This window comes from Polistes fuscatus, unplaced genomic scaffold (assembly GCF_010416935.1).
Source record: "Polistes fuscatus isolate 324 unplaced genomic scaffold, CU_Pfus_HIC Scaffold12, whole genome shotgun sequence".
Classification (NCBI taxonomy): domain Eukaryota; kingdom Metazoa; phylum Arthropoda; class Insecta; order Hymenoptera; family Vespidae; genus Polistes; species Polistes fuscatus.
This window is the reverse complement of record NW_025113020.1, coordinates 561,577-585,335: the sequence shown is the minus strand read 5'-3', so window position 1 is coordinate 585,335 and position 23,759 is coordinate 561,577. Positions and strand designations below refer to the sequence as shown.

Sequence of the window (23,759 nt, the reverse complement as noted above, 5' to 3'; positions counted from 1 at the left end):
CTTCTAACCGTTGTTGAAAATAATGCCCTGTCTCTTCCAGTAAAATGATTGATCATCTATGCGGAGAGAATAAGTTTTTTAATGCTTTGAATAAATATTTTTCAAGATAATTATAATATTTGTTTCTTAAAGAAGCAAGATTATTATTTTTACCTTTTAACAGATTCATATCTTGCTTATTCCTTGTAACTGTGCTCGACTTTTGTGTGTTTCGTACAGTTCAATTTTTAATATTTTCAAATAAATATTAATTGAGTCTTGAAATGCAATCGCCGGATAAGTGTCAGTTAAAGTTTTTGCTATTTCAACTTACAACCAACCATTATAATATTTCAGTAAGTACTTAAAAATACCTTCTAGTATATGCACAATCAATATTCTCTCTGAACTCTCTTAATGTGTTCCCTCGTCGCTCGTTTTTCGAAAATTGTTCTTTGATCATCTAGACTTACTATCTGATGCATTCTTTACTATTTTTTCCAGAACGCAAACTCAGGCAAAGCAATATGCACAAACATAAAATAATCTTTAACAATATCGCATCAAAATGTTAAACGTTTTTGATGACGTTCTCCAGGGTTGTAGGAGCACTAGTATTTCATGTTCTGCTTATTAACATATCCATTAATATGGAAATCTGCTTCGTCAGTAAACCATAAATGTTACCAAGGGTTTGTGGTGAACGAAAACGTTTCAACATCGTTCTCGCTGAGGTTTCTCGTAAGGATTAGTCATTTTCGTTGAGATATTACACGATTAGCATTTTGTATGAGTGAAACTGTAGTCTTTTTTTATAATTACGTACACTGTTTGTTCTTTTATTACCGTAAAGGCTGCAATTTCCTTATAGATTTACGTCGATTGCACATATTTTCACGTTGTACTTGATCCATGCATTCTGGTGTCGCTACTGATGTTAGTGGTCCTGGATACGTCTGGTTAACCATTGTCCCTATTTGTTTGAACCTTTGAACCCATGAACAGATAAGTTGCGTGCTCGGCCCATCACTTATTCGTCGAATATTAAAATGAGTTTAAAAAGTGCCATGCGCACGAACCAACGATTTACCGCAATTGAGATATTGCTCAAGCGCAAATGTGTGATGCGTTCCCGACCAGTGACTCATTGCGTATGGTAAATTCGCAAAGCACACGCATCGAACTGTACCTCTCTTACTTACTTCAACCCATTAGTTTACGCGCAATGACAATTTGTTAAAATTGAAAGTTATTTCATATGTGATCTTTAAATATTAGGTTATCAACTATAAGTGAGTGCGGTTATTTTAATAATAATCTATAGACAAAATCCGTATTTATTTCGTTTCCAACCAAATAGATATATATATTTATAAAATATTAAATTGTTGTATTTTGAACATTAAAATATATTACCCACTTATACAGTGTAAATTAAAATTTCATTTTATTCTCTATCAATATCTACCGATTACGAATAAATTATCTAAAACTGTATTTGCATTTATATTATTTTTTTAAGGACAATATATATAAATATACCTATGCAATAGGTATAAACTTTACTCGAAGAGGTTTAGACGAGGTCAGAGTGGCATCTGCCACAAATGTAACGTCGTCTAGTTCATCCACCGGTTCCAACTTAAAATTGTACAATATAAATGCTACAAACAGTTTAAGCTCAAGCATTGCGAATCTTTGACCTGCAAAATGAGGAAAAGACGAATATAAAAAAGCAATTTTAGGGTAATTTTAGATATTCATTTCTGCATGAAACATTTACCAATACAGTTTCTCGGTCCCGCACTAAATGGTATGTAGGAGTAGGGATGTCGCCCTGTAATATTTTCCGGTAAAAATCTGTCGGGATCGAAAACATTTGGATTTGGCCAATATTCTGGATTTCTGTGCACGCCGTAAATATTTACAATACACATAGTTTTAGATGGAATTAAATAATGTTCTACAAAATTAATACGATTACATAATGAATAAAATAAAGAATCAATAGGATACACGAACGAAATTAACGTAAAGACATAATGCATTTATTTTCATACTCAGCTGCATATCCTTAGAAATATACCGAGATATTAAATGGACGCTTGGATACAAACGAAGCGATTCCTTTAAACATCTCTCTAAATACGAAAGTTCTTGGAACGACGATATCGTCAAATTATTATCTTCTCCCATAATCGATTTAACCTCGTCTCTTATATTTTCCTAAAAATAAATACATCATTTATTATTATCGTATGAACTGTTTAAATCGCAAAACCTAAAAACATTGTAAATTTTAATAATTTTTGCTAGAATTCGAGTACTGACGAAACTTTTTATTTAAAGTTAATATCACTATTAATTAGTATTAGAAACAAGTTACTAAAATTAGTGTTACAATTAATTGATTATTCTTTGTAAATGTATTAAATGTAAAATATTGTTTCTTTTGCTAATAATTTCTACTTATAATTGTTGTTGGAAACATTACCTGGATGTCTTTGTGCTTAGCAAAAAGACTCAGAGCAAAGTTCAGTGCACTTGCAGTAGTGTCGTGACCCTAGAAAATGTTACTGCGTAGAATGTTTCTCCTCTTTTGTTTCTAAATGAATACATTTACAAATACATACTTCAAACATGAAAGTATCAACTTCTTCACGAATTCCTTCCTCATCTATTTGATTATCTTTCCAAAACGCGGCTATAAGCAGATCTAGCAAAGAAAGTCTTTTTTGTTTTGCCTATCTGTAACATAAAAATTTTATTGACCTTGCTTCTTTAATTTAATTTTATTCTTATTTAAAAAATGCGAATACTTTCATTGTCATTCTCCTTCTCTTTATTAAAAGTGTCATCTTCCTCAATATTCTCATAGATTTGCAAATATTTTCCATTAGTTTGTTTATGAAAACGTTTCCTTTCCGCAATTATCTAAAAAAAAGTAACATTTTCCTAATCTAAATATTTTCGAAAAACATACTTATAAATGATTATTATGAAAGACGTACATTTCTCGAAAAATTGTGCAAGGTTTTCAACGTTTCTTTTTGTACTCTACCGAGTGGTGTAAATGCAAATATTTTATCGTAGAAGTACCAAGGTCTTACGAGTCTAGTGAACAATAAATCACATTCTTTATTGGATCGACTTCGTTTCTTAACAAAACATTATTCAATTACCTATATGCAACAATTTTGCCATAAACATGGACCGCATTACGATATTCAGATTCCAGCTTGCTTTTTCCTGTCAATTTTGTACCGAAAGCTGTTTCTACAAAAGAGATATGGCAATTAAAAAATCATTACTAATATTATTAATTATGTATACAAAAAATTGTTTTTTTCACTAACGGCATATTGCGTTGAGAGTGTACTGGCTGATAAATGTTTGTAAATCTTTGACAACAGGGTCTCCATCTCCCTCCTTTTTAAGAGATTCGACAAGATTTCGTGATTCCTCATTTAAGTTATTAAAGTAATAATTAATCATATTGAAGTGAAATGCAGGTGTTAACATTTTCCGTCGTAAGTGCCATTTTTTACCTGTCAAATAAGGATATATTTAAAATATTATTTAATCTATTCAAATATTTTAGGGCAAATTGCGTCTTATTCTCTTTTTATATAAGGATCTTTCCTTTTTTAATCGTTATTAAGTACAAACGTGTCTACATACCGCTCTCGAGTATATACAAGTATTCAAATAGTATACGTTGAGGTATAGTTTAACGTACTTAAGTTTACGTCGCATATACAAGGGTTAAATGACCAGTGTCTTTGTGAGGAGAAAAAGTGCACTCTCTTGGCTAATCGCGTGTGCAAGTTTATGGCTTAACTCATTGAACATTGAAATAAACTATATTTAACCTATTAAAATCGTTAATAACGCCCATAGTTTCATTATTCGAACAATAGCTGATACCGAAACAAATCAACCGACTATGGAACTAAAACATCATCTAACCTTGTATTAGGTTGGTTATACGAAATGTCGGATTTTAAAGTAATATATAAAACTAGATGTCTTTTTAAAATCTATTTATTTAATTAAAATAAATTCTATATTTCTCACTACACTTTCTCCAAGAGATTTTAATTACATAGCTGCCTGTCATATTTGAAAAATTAAAGTTATTATACGAAATGTCGGATTTTAAAGTAATATATAAAACTAGATGTCTTTTTAAAATCTATTTATTTAATTAAAATAAATTCTATTTATTTCTCAATACACTTTCCCAAAGAGATTTTAATGCATAGATGCCTGTCATATTTGATAAAATTAAAGTCTATTAGCGAAAAGATCCGGTGAATAAGTTGGGTGCTGCACAATTTCATATATAAATTCATTTGTAAAAATCGGGTTAGGAATGATAGGCATACGTTCAACCGATCCAACTTATTTCATTCGGTTAGTTCGTTCGATGCTCACTTATCAATTTTATTAAACTTGCCAATTTCAGAAAGATTTCGCAATATTGTTGTATGGTCGATTTTTTCTGGAAGCATGTTTTTTCGAAGATACAGTAAGATTCTTTTCCACGAATGCTTTCAGAGTATCATTTTTCATGGACATTACGACTTTTCGCGGTTTTTTTTTAGGGAAAATTCAGCAGACTGAAATTTTTTCAACCAACGTTTGTTAACAGTCTTTTTCCCAAATGTCTGATTTATATTGCGTGCAGCCTTTGTAGTATTATTACCAAGTTTATGCTCATAAAAAAATTGCACGAATATATCGGTTGAATTCAAATCCTTACGAAATTTAAAAAAAATTATAAGATTTAACATTTTTAGAAAATCTACTTTGTTGAAATGTGACTCTAACAATGGACAATACGATATAAACGAATACATATACAAAAACAAAAACAAGAATAATGCAAACCAAGAGACAAACGTTCGCTGTAAAGAAAATCCGACATTTCATATGAACCAACCTAATATATACACAAAAGAGGCTAATCAAACTCGATAATAGAAACTCGTCTATAGAAGGCGATATGCAAACGGATTCGGAAACTTCGCAAAATTGGAAACCCGCTAAGTCTTCAAAAATTTTAAAGTCAAAAAAGCGTAAGATTAATGGACCGAAAAACAACAACAATAACTATTACGTATCATTTGCAACACAATGGTTTCAAGACATTCCCCTAAGTAATATTTCCGATCTACTCGACTATTCAACAGAACCTTAAAACACAAAAGACAATTTAGAAAAAGAAAAAGCATTGAAACCACCACCAATATACATCTACGCGAAAATCAAGGACTCTCTGCTCGAGTTATTGGATAAAACCAATTTTTGTGGGTAGACTCGTTCTAGTATATCCGGGCGGTTCGTGTTTTGAGTGCTACAGTTGCAATACGAAGGTTAAAAGGTACCTCGAGACGTATTTGCGTTATTTCTTTCTCTATCTAGTCTATCTTCATACTAATTTATTTATTATTTCCTTCTGCAATAAAGCAATAATTTGTCCCGGCTTTTCTCTCAATTCCATGAGAGTTTTTATGACGAGACAAATTGTTTCATTAACGAGTAAATTGGAGTACATTGATTTACGTAACCTTCCCTATCTCACTATTCCTACGATAAAACTACTGTATATTTTGCCGACTCATGGCTTTGATAATTAGTGATTTCTTTCTTTTACTTTTTTTAAACATTACTGGACAAGATAATTATATAATAATACCTGAATGATATCCAAGTCAAAGTAAAAACTAATTTCAGAAACGCTCAGAAAGATAATTATAACCAATGCATAAACATTTAAGACGGAAGATACATGTATCAACAAAAGAACGAAAAGAGTTACAAAATGTTGGTTCAAAAGTCATCTAAAATCAAACGCAATTAAAATAATAAATGAATTAGACAGTGCTGTATTTCTTAATTGTCTAACAATTTACCAGATGTCTACGGACAAATAGTAAAGAAGTAAGGAGATAAATAAAAACAAAATAAAAAAATTGTAAAATTGTAATTAAGAAATATCTCCAGTTTACTGATTATTACGACATTTGGCTTGCACTGTTAAAAGATAAATAACTGATCCGGAAAAGCTGCTCCTACCAATCAAGCTCTACTCGAGGATAGAGTACTGGTGAAACTTTCTCGATATATGTGTTTAATTATTAAAATCGTAAACTCTAATTGTAATAGAAACGGATTGAAATGTCGAAAAAAGGAAAAAGTGCTACGAACTCTCTTTGTAAGACACAAACAAATATAGACATTACTAACGTGCCATTTTTCATTTTATTATTTAGTATATTTTATTTTAAATATATAATAAAAAGATTATTTTTAGTTTAAATTACTTACCGCTGCTAGTTAATAATCCATAGGAAAGCCAGGGCTTAAGATATTTGTAAAAGGCTGCTTTCTTAATATGTTCATTGCTCTTTAATAGTTCCTACGATGAAAATTCATATTTTTTAACTTATATGAATTGATAATTTTCGATTTACATTTAATTCTTTGAAGCAAGACATTTTACTCTTATAAATATCCAAGTTTTTTTTATCATTATCTGAGAATTTTTATTCCATAAAATGAATTAGCGAAAATTAACAATAAACTTTAGTTATGTAGCAGTAGAAAGATACATAGGTAATCCTGCTATGCTATTTTAAAGTAATGTTAAATTTTCGTGCTGGTTTGAAGAATATTTGACTATGTATTTTTTATAATGAATGAAATTTATAATAAAATTTACCTTAACGTCCTCGGATCAAGTAGAACTACTGCAGGAAAAAAAAAGATCCAAAGCTTATAAATTGGATAATACTCATTACAATCTCCAGAATTTCTCAAGTAAATGTTCTATTATTTTAAATAAGTTATTAGTAAGTGACAACTTTATCAACTGAGAAAAATCACAGTTTACTGTATAATTCCTAAGTCAAAATATTTTAATATTCCTCACCATTTTCAATTTGTAAGTGATACATGTCCCAATTATCGGATATTCGTGAGGTCCTGGAATGAGACTTAAATGTCTTCCTACTCTTCTATATCTTATAGCACAATGTAATCCAAATAGAAATAAAATTGTACCTAAAAAGATTGCGAGCATCATTCTATCTGGAACATAGAAAAAGTTAAAAATTGAACTATGAATTTTGCAAAAGCTATTTTACGTATTAATCATTATTTTCAAGGTTTATATTTTTCTAAAGATTTATGTGCTTGTTAATGATTAATCCCTTTACAAATTAAATAGTTTTATTATTCGTTTCTTTTCTATTAGTTTTTGGCACACAGATACATACAAACGATTTATAATAGTAAAATGTCAAGAGAATAGTTTAACAATATCTACAAGATTTGTTTTTCCTGTGTTTTGTATAAATATAATTTCTAGCGCATTTATGAGAAATTTGCTAAATCGTTAGACTACTACAACGTTAAATGAAGAATTCCCGAAAAGAAACGATAATATTTGACAAAATATTAGCAACATGTAGTTATAAACTATTTAATTAGTCCAATAAACATTATGAGATATTGTCTTTTTTTCTAGATACCAAAGCTATCTTATAAAATCAACAATTATTTTAGAGGTACCAACTTAATATTAGCGTTTTAAAATGTTAATAAATTAGTGCAACATGCAAAAAAATTGAAAATTCCGGTACGTGTAAAACAATAAACTGAAGTAGTATATAAAACAATACAGTTGTAAAACAAAACAGTGTTAAGGATCTATGATATAACAGTACACGAACGATTTTGAAATAAGTAATTCGATATATCTCTCTTATATTTAGTGTGGACTGATATCTATATTTGATTTTTTTTATTCTTTCTTATATATATATAACAAGGAAAATTAAAAAGGTATAAGAAAAATTAATAATGATAATAATAATAATAATTATTATTATTATTATTTTTTTTTTTTAAGTTATTTTTTTTCTTTGAAGTTATTTTTTTGAAGTTATTTTTGAGTTTATTGAGATAGATTCGTTTTGGTACGCCAAAAAAGTATAACTTCTTACGTACGTACATAAGTACACACACTAGTTTTTTTTAAAAGTTTTCTCTGGTATCTTTCTCTTTGTGAATACGATCAGAATTATCCGTTGCGATAATTCTTTTAAATGTTCCGGCAAATGACGGAACAATGTATGTATCAATTCTTCTTTCGTATCTGCAGATTGTTATTTCTTCTTTCTGTCTCCTTTTCAACGAATTCGTTCAATTTTGGCATTTATATGTTTTTTCAATGTTAGTTTGGAATTTAGATATAGTCCCAAATACTCTCTCTTGAACGTCGTTACTTGCGGAATTTCTGTATTACATAGTTGTAGTTTCAGTATATTTGGTTTTCCTCAATGCAAATGTGATATGTTTACACTTAGTAGAGTTTACTTTGATTTCCATTACGTAACCTTTCTTCGAAGGAGTTCATTTGGTTTTGTAACGACTCAATTGCTTGTTGCGGGTCTTTGTTTATGATGCATTGCTGTGGCGTCTACAAATGTTTGCAGAAAAATATTTTCCCGTTTTTTTTCCATTTTTTTTAAGTTGAGTACTCAGAAAAAACTTCCATAATTATGAAGTGTAACGTCCAACCAAGACTCGATAATATTAGTATAATTTTTATCTGGCATACTATTTCAATCAATAGATTTCTCGCTATTGTGAAATTAAATAAATATTTGAAATAGGAATTAAAATTTTAGTAAATAAAATATTGTAAAGCCAGAGACGACGTTCACCGATTTCAAATCCCGTAAACGTGTACGAAAGTAAAAGATGTAGTTTAATTTCGTTGAAAGTTGTACCTATATGCGTTTCGAGATCGCTGATTACGAGTTTAATATTTTGTTAAAAAACAATTGCGGAAAAAAATTTAAAGATAAATCAATAATTATGATGATTTTTAATTTCTTTTTCATTTTTTATGTTTTAATAAAATTTTTTCTTTAAATTATCTCTTTATTACATTCGCTTGTAATTTTTTTTATTTACAATTACACAAAATGGTGAAAAAAGTATAAGTCATTACGGTTGTGCAATATCGTAAAAAGCCCTACATAACATCTGAAAATACAACTAAAATCACCTAATTTTTTAATATAGGTTTTTTTTAGAGGTTCAATGAACATTTAACAATAACGGAGAGTGCGAATTGCGGCAGTATACGTAACTATAAGCTCGTTTGAAAACATTTTTCTCATATTGCATCAGTTAGTGACTATTATCTTTTTTATGTAAATTTCTAAGTAAGAAATAATTAAGTCTATATTTATATGTTGAAATCGGACAAATATTAACTACAATGCGCGTTTTAATAGACCGTAATTTTCGGGGCGCAGCAAATCGTAAATGCGTTATACTGTAAAATTACTAGCGTGCATAGTCATTTACTTATTAAAAACCGATGATAAAGACATTAAGAGGTCCACCATAGATATTTCCATGGTTAAAACTCTAAAGAAAAACTTGATTTTTTGACTTTTCCACGTTTTCAGGATTTGAGACCAATATGCATCGCCTAAATAGTTTTACATAAAAAAGAAACACATGCACGAACTAATGACGATTATTAATAGGATAATACAAAGACAATTAAAGAAACAAAAAGAAAAACGAAGATATTGAAAATGAGGGAGATATCTTTTACTCACTTCATATTAAAAAACATATTACGAGAAAGAGGAAAACGTACGAAAAATCAATAAATTTGATACTTACGAGCACTCGTTTTATTGCACAATGGCAATAAAAAGCAATAATAATAATTTATTGTTGCACAAGAAGTATACGTCGATGCGTCCTGTAATTTGTGTTAATCACTGGATCACTTTGAGTAAGAGAAATAGAAAAATGAAACAATTAAGATGAAGTAACTTAGAAGAATGTTATTCTAAAAATAATAATTTGTTGAGCTCAACGCCTAACAAACTGAACGCAGAACATATAATTAACTTTATTGATGTAATAACCAAACCGGTTCTTCTTCTTTATTCGCATATTTATTAAGTTTGTTGTGAATGAGAATGAGATATAAGTCGGATAAGCACGCGTTTTTATTTTATAACTCCATACATCTTTACAATTTGTCCGTAGACATTTGATAAATTGTTATATAAGTGAAAAAGATAAACGAAGAAACGAATAAATTATAGTGTTAACTCTAAACTTTATATTCTTATTAGTTTTGTTTATTAATTCTGTTGCTTAGTGAAAATAATATTAAATTTTATATCGACTTGATAAAATATAAATAAATTTACCTTTATTGAGATTCGAAAAAAAGATAAACAGATTTCAAAGTATCATTGATATGCATTTGAACACGTAGAGTTAGATTGCCCAAGTTGTACCCTATAAAAAATTAAGCGTATGAAATATGTAATTTTAATAGACAGGAAATAATTGTTTATTCGTTACTAATCTTAACCGATTTTATTTATTTTAATGAAGTTCTAATATCGACACGCGCTACATAAAATTGGATAATATGGAGAAATAAAGATGGCCACAATAACAGAGGGAATCAGTTTGCCTAACATCGGCCACTAGCTAGTCTACCTCAGAAGAAATATACGAACCAAGAAGGTATTTATATAAAAGAATTATATCTAAAGATTTTATTAGATAATTCATTGAAGTCATAAGGGGGGGGGGGGGGGGGGGGGGGTGGGGGGGGAGGGGGGGGGTGGGGGATGGGGGGGTGGGGGGGTGTTGGAGTGGTGGGGGGGGGGGAGGCAGGGTTTTTGCGCAACTTCTCAGGAACCTAAGTTCTCCCACGGAGCGGCTAGCGGGCTCGCGGCTCAGATCAGTTTATCCAACCGTTGAAACACTTGGTGGTCCTCCCGTAGAATTGTTCACTGGGAGAACTCTGTCAGGAGGACGTTCCAGTCGCTATCAGATTGCTCAAATCCCCAAATAAAACTCTACAATTTACTAATATATGTCTCGTTCTTTGGTAGTGCCTTGTTCGTAAGCCTCTAGAATAACGAGAATTTCGACAACAAGGCCCTAAAGCCCTGGAACCAATAATCCCTTCTCAAGAGAGCCTCGGTTTTTTCAGACAAAAAAAATGCCTGTTCTCGTGCACTCGGCATATGAGTTGTGATTGTAAGGTTTTCGGCACGACAAGTCGTATATCGTCGTCTACAATCTTGTATAGAAGTCCGTTTCTTGTTAATATCCGTCGATCGTCTTCTCCGCTAAATCAAAAATTCGTCGCACCTTCTCGTCATCAAAGATAAATTAATAAATTTTCGTTACATGTATAATTCAAATTCGTTATCTTGCTTCGATATGCAAGTTTATCATGATTTTTAAATCTTTAGCTATTATGTACATAAAATTATATAAAACTTAATGATGGAAAAATCATAGGTTAAAAGTTGAGATTTTGACGCTTTTACTTATGCATTTATCAATAAATATATATTAGCAGAAATCAGCGCTGTGGCTCAGTTGGTTAAAGCGCCTGTCTAAAAACAGGAGATCGAGGGTTCGAATCCCTCCGGGGCCTACTGTGTAAACCAAATCGGGTTGACAAATATATATATCAGCAGAAAATTATCTTCATATTTGTATATGTTAGTAAATCTCGGATTTTTCAATATTATCATTTCATCAACGGAAGTTGTTCATTTAACATTCAACGGACGTAACAAAGGTGAGGAATATTATATATTTTTTTATTTAGAAATTATACTGAAAACTGTGATTTTTCCCAGTCCATATAAAGTTTTCACTTAATATTAACTCTTTTTCCAATAATACAGAACATTTACTTAAAAAATTCTGGAGAATAAGTAATAAATTATCCAATTTACAAAGTCTGAAGTTTCTTTATTTCTTCGATAGCTTTATTTGATCCGGATAATATTCAGGTAAATTATTAAAATAAAAATAATAATCAATTGTTTTTTATTTAATTTTAATTTTTAAGGAACAGAAAAGCTAAAATGTATTCCATTCCATTCATCACAAAAATGCATATGGTAATATTTTTTAAACTACACGAAAATTTAAAATTACTTTATACAAAGCATGGCTTGTCAATCTATGTATCTTATACAATTTAGTTTAAAAAGACTATTTAAAATTTTTTTTCTTTCATTTTATGTAATACAAATTCTCAGATATAAAAAAACAAATTTCGATAGATTTATAAGCATAAAATTTCGTGCTTTAAAGAATTAAAACGTAAATCGAAAAATCAATTTATATGATTTAAAAATATGAATTTTCATCGTAGGAACTACTGAAGAGCAAGGAACATATTGAAAAAAGAGTTATTTACTAACCTCTTAGGCCCTGGCTTTCTTAGGATTACTAACTAGCGGCGGTAAGTAATTTTAATTACTAAACAAAATTTATAAACAATATATCTAAAATTAAGGTTTCTAATTGATGCAGTAAAATCACGCGCAGTATAAATACATCTGTGTTCTTTTGAGTCTTACAAAGAGGTATACGTTTTTTTCTTCATTTTTCTACATTCCCATCTGTTTTTTCTTATAATTAGAGTTTTTGATTTTTATTACTGTGACAATTATTTCGAGAAAGTTCGATCTGTATCTTATCCTCGAAGTAAGCTTGCTTGACATAGGACAACTTTCCCGGATCGGTTATTTATTTCTAACAGTGCAGCAAAATTTTATAACAATAAAAAAAAAAAAAAAAAATAAATAAGCACATAAAATCAAGGATGCATTTATCCTATATATCAGTGGTGGCGAATCTGTAATTTGCGCACATCTTTGAACTGACCTACGCGCCGATAATGATCAGACATTGAAAATTGAAAATATTATATGAAATCTATGAGAATATTTAGCAAATAATTTCAATTCAATGAAGAAACTTGCTCTTTTAACGGCAACTAAGTGATTGTGGATTTGTCGATAGATGGTTTTTGTACTTTCTTTTGTTGCGTTTACGTGTTCAAAGACCCTAACCTATATTTTTTTCTTATTGTTTGGACTTCTACCCCTTTAATTTAGTAATAAAATTATATCAATTAATTCTTTAGTTTTGTGTTTAACTCAATTTAAAATGGAAAAACAAAACGGTTACTTCAGACATATTTTATTGTATTATTGAAATAATAAAATATAATTATACGCTTTTTATATTGTTCAGCGCCTGGCGATAGGCAATACGTTCGTACACTCATGTAATAAGTGACAATCTACTAAAAATCGAAGCTTTTAGAAAAAATTACCGAGCACCATTGGTAATGATACATTCGATACATTATTACAAAGTTGATGAACATTCATGAATATCTATATTTGTTCTATTTGTAAACATACAGTCTTGTTGCAGTCAGCTTAAGAGAGGAGATGCTGTCAGAGGCGTGAAAAAAGGAGAATTCTGAATGATTTTTTGTTATAATAATTAAGTTTATTTTATAAAACTAATTACACAGCGTTTTTTATTATTTTTTAATTTGACTTCTACAAAATAAAAAAAAAGAATAATTTTATTTATAAAAATATCTCTATCTTTGTCAGACCTGGTTTCGCAAGTAGTGCTATTAGAACATCTTACTAGATCATCAAAAAAAATATAAATAATTAGTTTAATAAAAACCTAGTCCTCTATTAACGCTTTTATTTTTTTGGAAAATTAACAAAATAGCAGCTTTTGGCATTTTTTTCGATTTTCGACAAAAATCATGAGTTTTTTTTAAAAAAATTGTAAAAAAATTCAAATTATTCACATAAACAAAAATCCTTCGATGAAGAATAAGTTTTAGTAGTGCAATTAATAGTAGTAGAAATTTCAATTAAATACATCGAGTGGTTATTGAATTATAGTGGTCAGCTACTTGAAAAACAGTTTCGAGAAAAACGCATTTAAAGTTTTTTTATTTGGATACGGTATTATATTTCGTAAAATTTTGAGCTCGATGGATGAAGCCAAACTTTTATTATGTATATTGATCGGCTGAATCCGAACATCACAATTATTTTGCCGAAAAGTTGAGCATTCAATTTTTCAGAGCCAATTGATTAAACAATTTTTCAAAAATTACACTTTTTCAGGATGAATTAATTTCTTTTTTAAATTTTAGGCAATTTTTTTTAAAGTGCGCTTACACCTTGAATTTGTGTTTGCGCATGCGCATAATATAACCTCTTCATGACGTTTTTGATTTTTAATTAATAACTAAATAATAATAAAACAATAAAGTTAAAAGTTTTGTATTTTAAATAAACATTTTGTTAGCAATTTAGCGCACTTATTCATTTTTTTCTGCTGTGGCAAACTACGTTGCTTTACTGAGAAATAAAAAGTTTTTTTGAATTTTTAATTATCAATAACTAATTAAATAATTCATTAAAAGACATAACAAATATGGATTTCGAATTAGCAAATAGCGAGCAATAAAATGTTTATCTTCTTTTTTCTTAGTTCTAGCGGTGTCAACTTTTTTACGCTCCAGTCTTCGCCATTAATCTTGCGTGTCGTCGCTGTTAGACACAATTTAGTATAACATTGTTTATCTACTTTACTGTCCCGTTTGCACGCGACGTGGCTTAAACAACCACATTAGATTCCACAATCCTAAAAGAATTATTCAAACTTCGAGTACTGATGAAACTTTTCATTTAAAGTTAATATCACTATAAATTAGTATTAGAAACAAGTTACTAAAATTAGTGTAACAATTTAATGATTATTCTTTATAAATGTATTAAATGTAAAATATTTTTCTTTTGCTAATAATTTCTACTGATAATTGTTGCTGGAAAATTACCTGGATATCTTTGTGCTTAGCAGAAAGACTTAAAGCAAAGTTCAGTGCACTTGCAGAAGTGTCGTGACCCTAGAAAATCTTACTGCGTAGAATGTTTCTCCTCTTTTGTTTTCTAAATGATACATTTACAATACATACTTCAAACATGAAAGTATTAATTTCCCCACGAATTCCTTCCTCAACAATTTGATTGTCTTTCGAAGACGCGGCTATAAGCAAATCTATCAAGAAAGTCTTTTTTTTCTGCATATCTGTAACATAAAAACTCTCTTGACCTTGTTTCTTTAATTTAATTTTATCCTTATTTAAAAAATACGAATAATTTCATCGTCCCTTCTCCTTACCCTTATTAAAAATCATCTTCCTCAATATTCTCATAGATTGGCAAACATTCCCATTAGTTTGTTATGAAAAACGTTCCTTTAGAATTATCTGGAATAAATGTAACACTTTCCTAATTAGATATTTTTTGTAAATGTAGAACTAATTAATTATTATGAAAAACGTACTTTTTTTCGAAAAACCGTGCAATGTTTTAAAATCTCTTTTTGCAGTCTACCTTATGGATTCAGTGCAAATATATCGATGAAGTACCAAGGTCTTACAACTCTTTCAGAATCTACCACCTTTAGATTTAGTTTCTGAAAATTAATTTCACCTCGTATTTCTTTTATGCAGATCAGACGTCAGAGACATGTAAATGGTCAATACGGCATTTATGGTCAAGTAATTAACGTGCCTGTTTCAGTTAATACAATGGTCAAATCTCTTCCAAGAAAATTGATGACATTATTGTTTAAATGTACATATTAAACGTAAGAAAATTCACCGATCTAGTTAATTACATGGCATTGTTAACAAGCGTATAATTAAAGCTTGGCTACAATTTTTAATACCGTCTCCGTTATACAATCTACGATATTAAATTTTTTTATGATAATCAAATTCACGACAAAGTTGAGCAAAATGATGTCAGAGAATACATTCCCTTGTAGAAAAGAGTCTTACGGCGCACTAACAGACATGAATTGAGGGATAAAGAACAATATTTACCCGTATTGCCACCGAATTAGTATTCCAATACATTGCCTCCTGGCAAAATGCTTATTGGAAAGAGATGTCGAGTTGTTCCTTGATAAATTTAGGAATTGAAAAATTTATATTAATATAAAAATTATGCAATACTATATATCAAATTCATTTATGTATAAAATAAATAAAATTATAAAAAATTTAACACAAGTGGAGAATAAATGTTAAATTAAAATTTGAAAGAAAAAAGAAATATTAAAAGTACCGTGCTATTATATTTGTAATTTTTAAGTTATATATTTGTATATAATTCTAAGTAGAAAAGTTTTAAGTAGCAAGAGAAAAAATGTAAAAACGAACAATTTTAAATACAATAATCATTGTATGGAGAAAATAAACAATTATTTTCTTTAATGCGTTAACTACCTAAATACCGAAAATAATTAACGTATGTTCTTGACAAGTATTGGAATACTGATTATGCTGGCTGTAGGTTCTGCAAATCTCGAATCATATGCATAACCGTCGACCATGTTTGTTGACAAAATGGTTAACATTAAAAATACGCAAACTATTAAAAGAACACGCATGTTGATTATTTTCCTAAAAAAATACAAAAAAAACATTATTTTTATTTCAGAAAAAATTATTCACTTTTTATTTCATCTTTAAAATGTTATTAAATTAATCAGATAATTCTCGAAAGAAGTGAGAAACGTTTAATAAAATCATTTTATTTTCGTTATTAGCATTAAATTATTGCGATACTTACGTAAACTAAGATGGTCCAAAAAAACAGAAAACTCGAAGTTATTCTTTCTATTTTTTTTTTAGCTAAATGTTTTATTCTAAATCGATGCAGTTGAGTTGCTCGAATATCTGCTTTTGCACTATTCAAACATCGTATTTATATCTTAGAAAGTAGAATATTATTGTATTGTTTAGAGCGTTATCATGCGTTGAAGAAAACGTTAAATTTATTTTTAGAATTTTACGCAGTTCCAATTTTCATAGCGTGTTTTTTATTTTTATTATATTTATTTTTTATTATACGAATTTCCCTGAAATATTAGTTGATTACCGACACGTGGTAATTTTGATTACAAAATATTAAAATTTTCAATGATTCATCGTTTTTCGCTTCGTTATTTCTATAAACATTATACTTTGTTAAAAAAAATATGTTCCGGAACTGATAAGATTAAAAATAATCTGAAGAAAAATAATATTTAGTTTTTATTTCTCTTATTTTTATTCTTTTAAATTGTTTTACGAAAAAAAAATCATTCGAAATAATGAAATTACATTATTTAAATCAGACAAACAAAATTTGATATGTAATAATAAAAAATAATAATAACACACGTAGGGTGGGTTGGTAATAATACCACTCAGTAATCCCTATTTGTCGTAAAAAGCGACTAAAAAGGAAACTTACAAAGAAGGAGATATAATAATATTATCATTTAAACTTTATCAAGTGTACACCTAGTACAATTTTTCTATATCCGGACGAATATGATCATTAGTATTTAGATTGTTTTTTTTCTTCTTTATTTAATTACATTTCTATCTCTCTTTTATTTAATCTACATATATATTGTTTATTTTATATTATTTTTTGAAAAACACGCAATATTCAATAACTAACAAACTATAATATATTTACAATATTAATTGCCAGTAATTTTCGCGTGACGAAATAAACTCAATCGTGTAAGTGCTATTTTTAAGATTAAAAATTATGCAAAGCTTAAAATTTTACTCGGTTTTTTTTGCGATGACCGGACGCTTTTTAAAATTTCGTTCCACTTATACCACGTGTGTCTAGTTTTGTATTTGTTTTTATTTTCATTAATACTTTAAATTTAAAAAGACAAGCTAATTTTAAATCCGATAGTTACTATAAGAAATAATTGAAACTACTTAAATTTGTTTATCTTCAAATGTATTTTCCTATATTACCGATCAATCCTAAAATGACACTTAAGATATCCCCGGTTTGACACATAATTGGCAACATTGATGACAGACCCACGTGATTTCCAGGAAGCACTAACCTTCAAACAGTACGTGTCAAAATTTTATGCCATTTTGATCGTTACTTTATAGGTTACAGTCGTTTTAGTGACCCTAGTTATGTAATTTTCAAGTCAATGCATAAAAAGAAATTTCGTGTGTTAATTAAACACTGTTTTTTGATAGGGAATAATATTGTTGGAGCCAAACAATGCCTAGATAAGTATTATGGACGAGCACTGATGATGCTAAACGCTTTGGTTGCCAAAAATCGGCAGCTGGTCCAGAAAATATAAAATGTCCACAAAATAATTTTGAAAGACCATAAAATGAAGTTGCGTGAAATAGCTGTAAACTCCCCAGCACATAAGATTTCATAAGACCGTTACTTTCAATAGTGGACAATTCTTAATAATTGTAATAACCCGTTACCGTAAGATACATAAGACTCATAAGAAGGGTCATCATAACTAACATAAGAACCGACAAAACTGAATTAAACTCCTTCCTCTCTATTGTCCGACTGCCCTTTATACTTTTCCATCGAACAACGAAGCATCGGCCTCCCTCCACGGGTGACGCATACAGCCTCTGTTCCTCACACTTAATCTTAAGAATATCGATATCCTAAACAAACATCCGCACGCACTCACACTAGTGCAGGCGCCAACGTGCACGAACCTGCATGAGACGTTTACATAGCTGACACCATGACGATGTTAGAAGGTAGTGTGTTTACTATTTAACATGAAAATTTAGGCTACAACAATTAGTACTACAAATAAGCTACTATAAATAAGGCTACTAAAATTTGTAGCTACTACACTACTACAGCCAAAAAAATACGTATCTACATAAAATTTTAAAATTAAAAAATTTTAAATAAAAATTAAGAAATGTAAAAAAAATTTATATAGCTTGAGGATAGAAAAACTTATAAAAAAAATAATTCGACCCACTAAGAATCGAACGTTAATAACCGGCGCGAGAATCAAAGAGGATACTACTTACGCTAACGCGCCACTTGACAAATATTTAATTTTTTTTCCTACAATTTTTATGATTTTGAAGCTCAATAAAAATGCATTACTGTTTCCTTATAACATAATAAAAATGAATTCAAATTATGTCTAGACATAAAATAAATTCCACGTTTTTAGAATATCCTTTCCTGTATATCTTGAATTAATTTTATGTGTAGATATAAAATTCTTCTTTTTTAAATATGTATTCAATTTGATACACAAATAAATTTTTGTAAGACAAAAAATTTATATCAAATAATTATACTAATTAATTTTATGTGTCTAGACACGAAATTAATTCATTATTTTTATTCTCGACTAAATAATAATAGTTTCTGTTAAAATTAATTATTGTTTTTCTGTTATTGAAGGTTTACTATTTTTAACAATAAATAAAAAAACAGCGTGCCATAAGCATCAAGATTCGATTTAAAAACGCCGCGCTTCTACGTCGATATATAGATATACAGAACGTGGCAAGAACGTAGATCAATTGTTATTCGGTATTAGGTAGTTAAATAATTAATAAAACAAAATTTTGATTAATTCAATGCAATGATTATGTATTTCAATAATTTGTTTTTACATTTTTTTCTCTTGCAACAATATAATTTTTATATTTAATATTAGATCGAAATGTATAATTTACAAATTATAAATATAATAGCAACTGTACTTTTAATATTTATTTTTTCTTTCAATTTTTAATATAACATTTATTCTCCACTTATGTTACATTATTTGTAATGTTCATTATTTAATACGTATATGAATTTGACATATATAGTATATTGGAGTAATATTTTTATATTATTAATTTTTTATTCCCCAATTTATCCAATAATTTTTCGACATCTAAAAAATGATCTGGTTTGTATCCTTTACGACACTTTCGAGGTGGCAAAATATTAGGAGGACCGGAAAGTAATGTCGTTTCTGCGCATGCCAATACTTGATTGTCATTTGTCAGCTCATTGTTTGGTTCAGAGGCGTACCAAAGACATTGTGAGGTTATAGTGATTTCTTTACTTATAGACAATTGAATTACAATTTTTTTTGTAATTTTGGGTAAAATTGCCAGCCAAATACCAGAAGAGGTACACATCCGGCATTGCATGCTCTTTGAGTTTCGCAAATGAAATAACGCAACAGTTGCTACCAAAAACATTTGCGATGTTTATCCAAATGCACTGGACATTCGTAAATGCCAAAGGTGGTTTTCCAAGTTCAAATCGGGTAATTTTGATCTTTCCGACTCGTATCGATCAGGAAGACCATCAGCGTTAGACAACGACGTGTTAAGGGCGGAAGTGGAAGCAAATCCGTGTCAGACGATCGAGGAATTGTCAAACAGTCTCAACCAACCTTGGTCGACCATCCAAGAACATTTGAAGCAGATTGGGAAAGTAAGCAGAGCAGGTGTTTGGGTCCCGCATAATCTGTCCGATCAGAATAATGCTAACCGATCAATCACATGCAACTTATTGCTTCAACGACACAACACAGAAGCGTTTTTTGATCGCTTGATCACAGGAGATGAGAAATGGGTCCTGTATGATAACCCAAAACGCAAAAGGCAGTGGCTCTCTCCAAATGAAATCCCTCGGAGTACTGCTAAGCAAGGTTTACACCCCAAAAAAGCGCTTTTGTGTGTTTGGTGGAGTATTCGCGGCATTGTTCATTTTGAATTACTGAAACCTGGACAAACTGTTACTGCAGACCTCTACAGCGAACAATTGCAGCGAGTCAATCAATCTTTAATTGAAAAGTGGCCAGCGATTGTCAACCGAAAAGGCGTCATTCTCCAACATGACAATGCAAGACCGCACTGCGCAAGGCGAACTCTAGAAAAAATTAATGAATTGGAGTGGGAGGTGCTGCCTCATCCACCATATTCGCCCGATGTTGCACCATCGGATTTCCACTTATTCCGAGCGCTGCAACACTTTTTAAGTGGCAAAATATTTGCAAATTTGGATGATATCCAAAATGCCATCTCTAGATATTTTGCCGAAAAACCAATTAATTTTTATCGATCAGGGATTGAAAATTTACTCACTAGATGGCAAAAGGTTATTGACAATGATGGGGAATACATCATTGATTAAAAATAAAGACTCGTTAAAAATGTATGTGTTTGTATTTAGCGTAAGAAAACGACATTACTTTCCGGTCCCCCTAATAAATATCGGGCTTTTAGGTTGTGCAGAGCTCGAACCAATTGCATTACTTTGAACCGTGTTTGTTGAAAAAATGATGAGCATTAAAAATACGCAAACTATTAAAAGAACACGCATGTTGATTATTTTCCTAAAAAAATACAAAAAAAACATTATTTTTTATTTCAGAAAAAATTATTCACTTTTTATTTCATCTTTAAAATATTATTAAATTAATCAGTTAATTCTCGAGTGACGTAAGAAACGTTTAATGAAATCATTTAATTTTCGTTATTAGCATTAAATTATTGCGATACTTACGTAAACTAAGATGGTCCAAAAAAACAGAAAACTCGAAGTTATTCTTTCTATTTTTTTTATAGCTAAATGTTTTATTCTAAGTCGATGCCGTTGAGTTGCTCGAAGCTTTTGCACTATTCAAACATCGTATTTATATCTTAGAAAGTACAATATTATTGTATTGTTTAGAGCGTTATCATGCGTTGAAGAAAACGTTAAATTTATTTTTAGAATTTTACGCGGTTCCAATTTTTCATAGCGTGTTTTTTATTTTTATTATATTTTATTTTTTATTATACGAATTTCCTTGAAAATATTAGTTTGATTACCGACACGTGGTAATTTTGATTACAAAATATTAAAATTTTCAATGATTCATCGTTTTTCGCTTCGTTATTTCTACAAACATTATACTTTGTTAAAAAAATATGTTCCGGAACTGATAAGATTAAAAATAATCTGAAGAAAATAATATTTAGTTTTTATTTCTCTTATTTTTATTCTTTTAAATTGTTTTACGAAAAAAAAATCATTCGAAATAATGAAATTACATTTATTTAAATCAGACAAACAAAATTTGATATGTAATAATAAAAATAATAATAATAACACACGTAGGGTGGGTTGGTAATAATACCACTCAGTAATCCCTATTTGTCGTAAAAAGCGACTAAAAAGGAAACTTACAAAGAAGGGATATAAATAATATTATACATTTAAACTTTTATCAAGTGTACACCTAGTACAATTTTTCTATATCCGGACGAATATGATCAGTAGTATTTAGATTGTTTTTTTTTCTTCTTCATTTAATTACATTTCTATCTCTCTTTTATTTAATCTACATATATATATTGTTTATTTTTATTATTATTTTTTGAAAAACACGCAATATTCAATAACTAACAAACTATAATATATTTACAATATTAATTGCCAGTAATTTTCGCGTGACGAAATAAACTCAATCGTGTAAGTGCTATTTTTAAGATTAAAAATTATGCAAAGCTTAAAATTTTACTCGGTTTTTATTTGCGATGACCGGACGCTTTTTAGAACGACCTTGTTTCTCTTATTCCACGTGTGTTTTTTATTTTTTGTTTTTTATTTTAATTTAAACTTTAAATTTAAATCGGAATTAGTTTTAATCAGATTTCAATTGGAAATTTACTATTACAAAACTTGAGATCCATTGTTGTAAGAGTTAGTTGTGTAATCAAATATAAATATAAAAGAAAAAATTCAATTAAAAATAATATCGAAAAATTAATCGCTAGAATGTCAAGAATATGTTGTACCATCAAAATTTTTATTAAAATATAAAAATTATATATATATATATATATTGTAACGTCCCGCCACGCTTATAATTTCTGGATATTATTTTTTTCCTTTTGCATTACGTAATCTTTTTCGATACTTTTCAACTATTTGACATATCAGGAAACCCCCTCCCTGTTTCCTGCACGTGTGCGACCCGTTTGTCCTCTACGGTGCATGTTCTTCTATTTTCTTTGCACATTCCTATTTGCTTGTGCTGTCATCATCATTATTTCCGTCCAATCCGAGGCTTATTGCTAATTCCAGGAGCATTTTTATTGTTCTTTACCGAGGGTAGGTTTCTAGCCTCGCCTCTGAAATCTCCTCCTTTGTCTGGGCTTGGGACCAGCTAAGAATTAACAAGGAGGTATTAACTAGATATTAACGGAGAGTCTTGACGTCAACGGCACATCAACGGTTTTTTCTCAAGCGGGTCACCCATCCAAGCACTAATTGTGCTCAGCGCTGCTTAACTTACATGATCGAGCGGAAGCTAGTGCTGTCACCGCGCCATGGCCGTCGAATATTTTTTTTTTGTTTATTTATGGCAACAACACACGGTGTTCCCAAGCGGTCATCCATCGAACTACTAACCGTGCCAAGAGATGTTTGACTTTAGTGATCGGACTAAAACTAGTACTCTCAGCGCGATATGGCTGTTGACGATCTGAAAGTAATCTCTCAAACACAAGCAGTTCCGTCAGATTATTTACAAAAACAACGGCCGTTAGTTTTTCGTGCTTTAATTTCGTCGCTCCCGAATAACTCGTCGGATTGTAATGTATTACTCACAGATTGCGGATGAATTAATATAATCTTATCGATCGTGTTTTCACCAATTTTCTCCCAAAATTGATTCACCTTTTACTACAAACTATTTACATGCGAACTTATTGTGCAATATAAGTCACCGAATCTCATTTCAAATTAACTTAAAATTAATTATTTTTTTCGTTAAAACTATTTATATATTTTTATTTAACAGTTTTAAGAAAACAACTGTCTGATATGGACATAGATCACCTTAAGAAAACTTGGATTTAATAATGACGCTAGAACAAAGAAAGTTTAGGAACCGCTGCCGTCATTTCGAACAACACGATCCTGTATAAGTGCTTCAGAAATTTATTCTCATATTAATAATACAATCAAGAGTTAAACAATCAATAGAAA

The 23,759-nt window shown here is 29.7% G+C and overlaps 2 protein-coding genes across 2 annotated transcripts; one reads left to right on the top strand and one right to left on the bottom strand.

The window, feature by feature from the left end:
- Nucleotides 1–1,449: 1,449 nt before the first annotated feature.
- LOC122513541 (cytochrome P450 4C1-like) lies at nt 1,450–16,296 on the bottom strand. The gene is made up of 13 exons (XM_043629946.1): nt 16,239–16,296; nt 6,917–7,074; nt 6,707–6,715; nt 6,313–6,403; nt 3,336–3,527; nt 3,162–3,255; nt 2,991–3,093; nt 2,790–2,913; nt 2,613–2,716; nt 2,474–2,542; nt 2,040–2,205; nt 1,763–1,942; nt 1,450–1,682 (listed from the first exon to the last, which is right to left on the bottom strand). The coding sequence occupies exons 1-13, from the start codon at nt 16,294–16,296 to the stop codon at nt 1,522–1,524; spliced, it is 1,509 nt and encodes a 502-aa protein (XP_043485881.1). The 3' UTR covers nt 1,450–1,521.
- A 3,438-nt stretch (nt 16,297–19,734) lies between these two features.
- On the top strand, nt 19,735–20,915 carry LOC122513540 (histone-lysine N-methyltransferase SETMAR-like). The gene is made up of 2 exons (XM_043629945.1): nt 19,735–19,817; nt 20,021–20,915. Exons 1-2 carry the CDS (start codon nt 19,735–19,737, stop codon nt 20,913–20,915), a joined length of 978 nt encoding a protein of 325 aa, XP_043485880.1.
- The last annotated feature ends 2,844 nt before the right edge of the window (nt 20,916–23,759 follow it).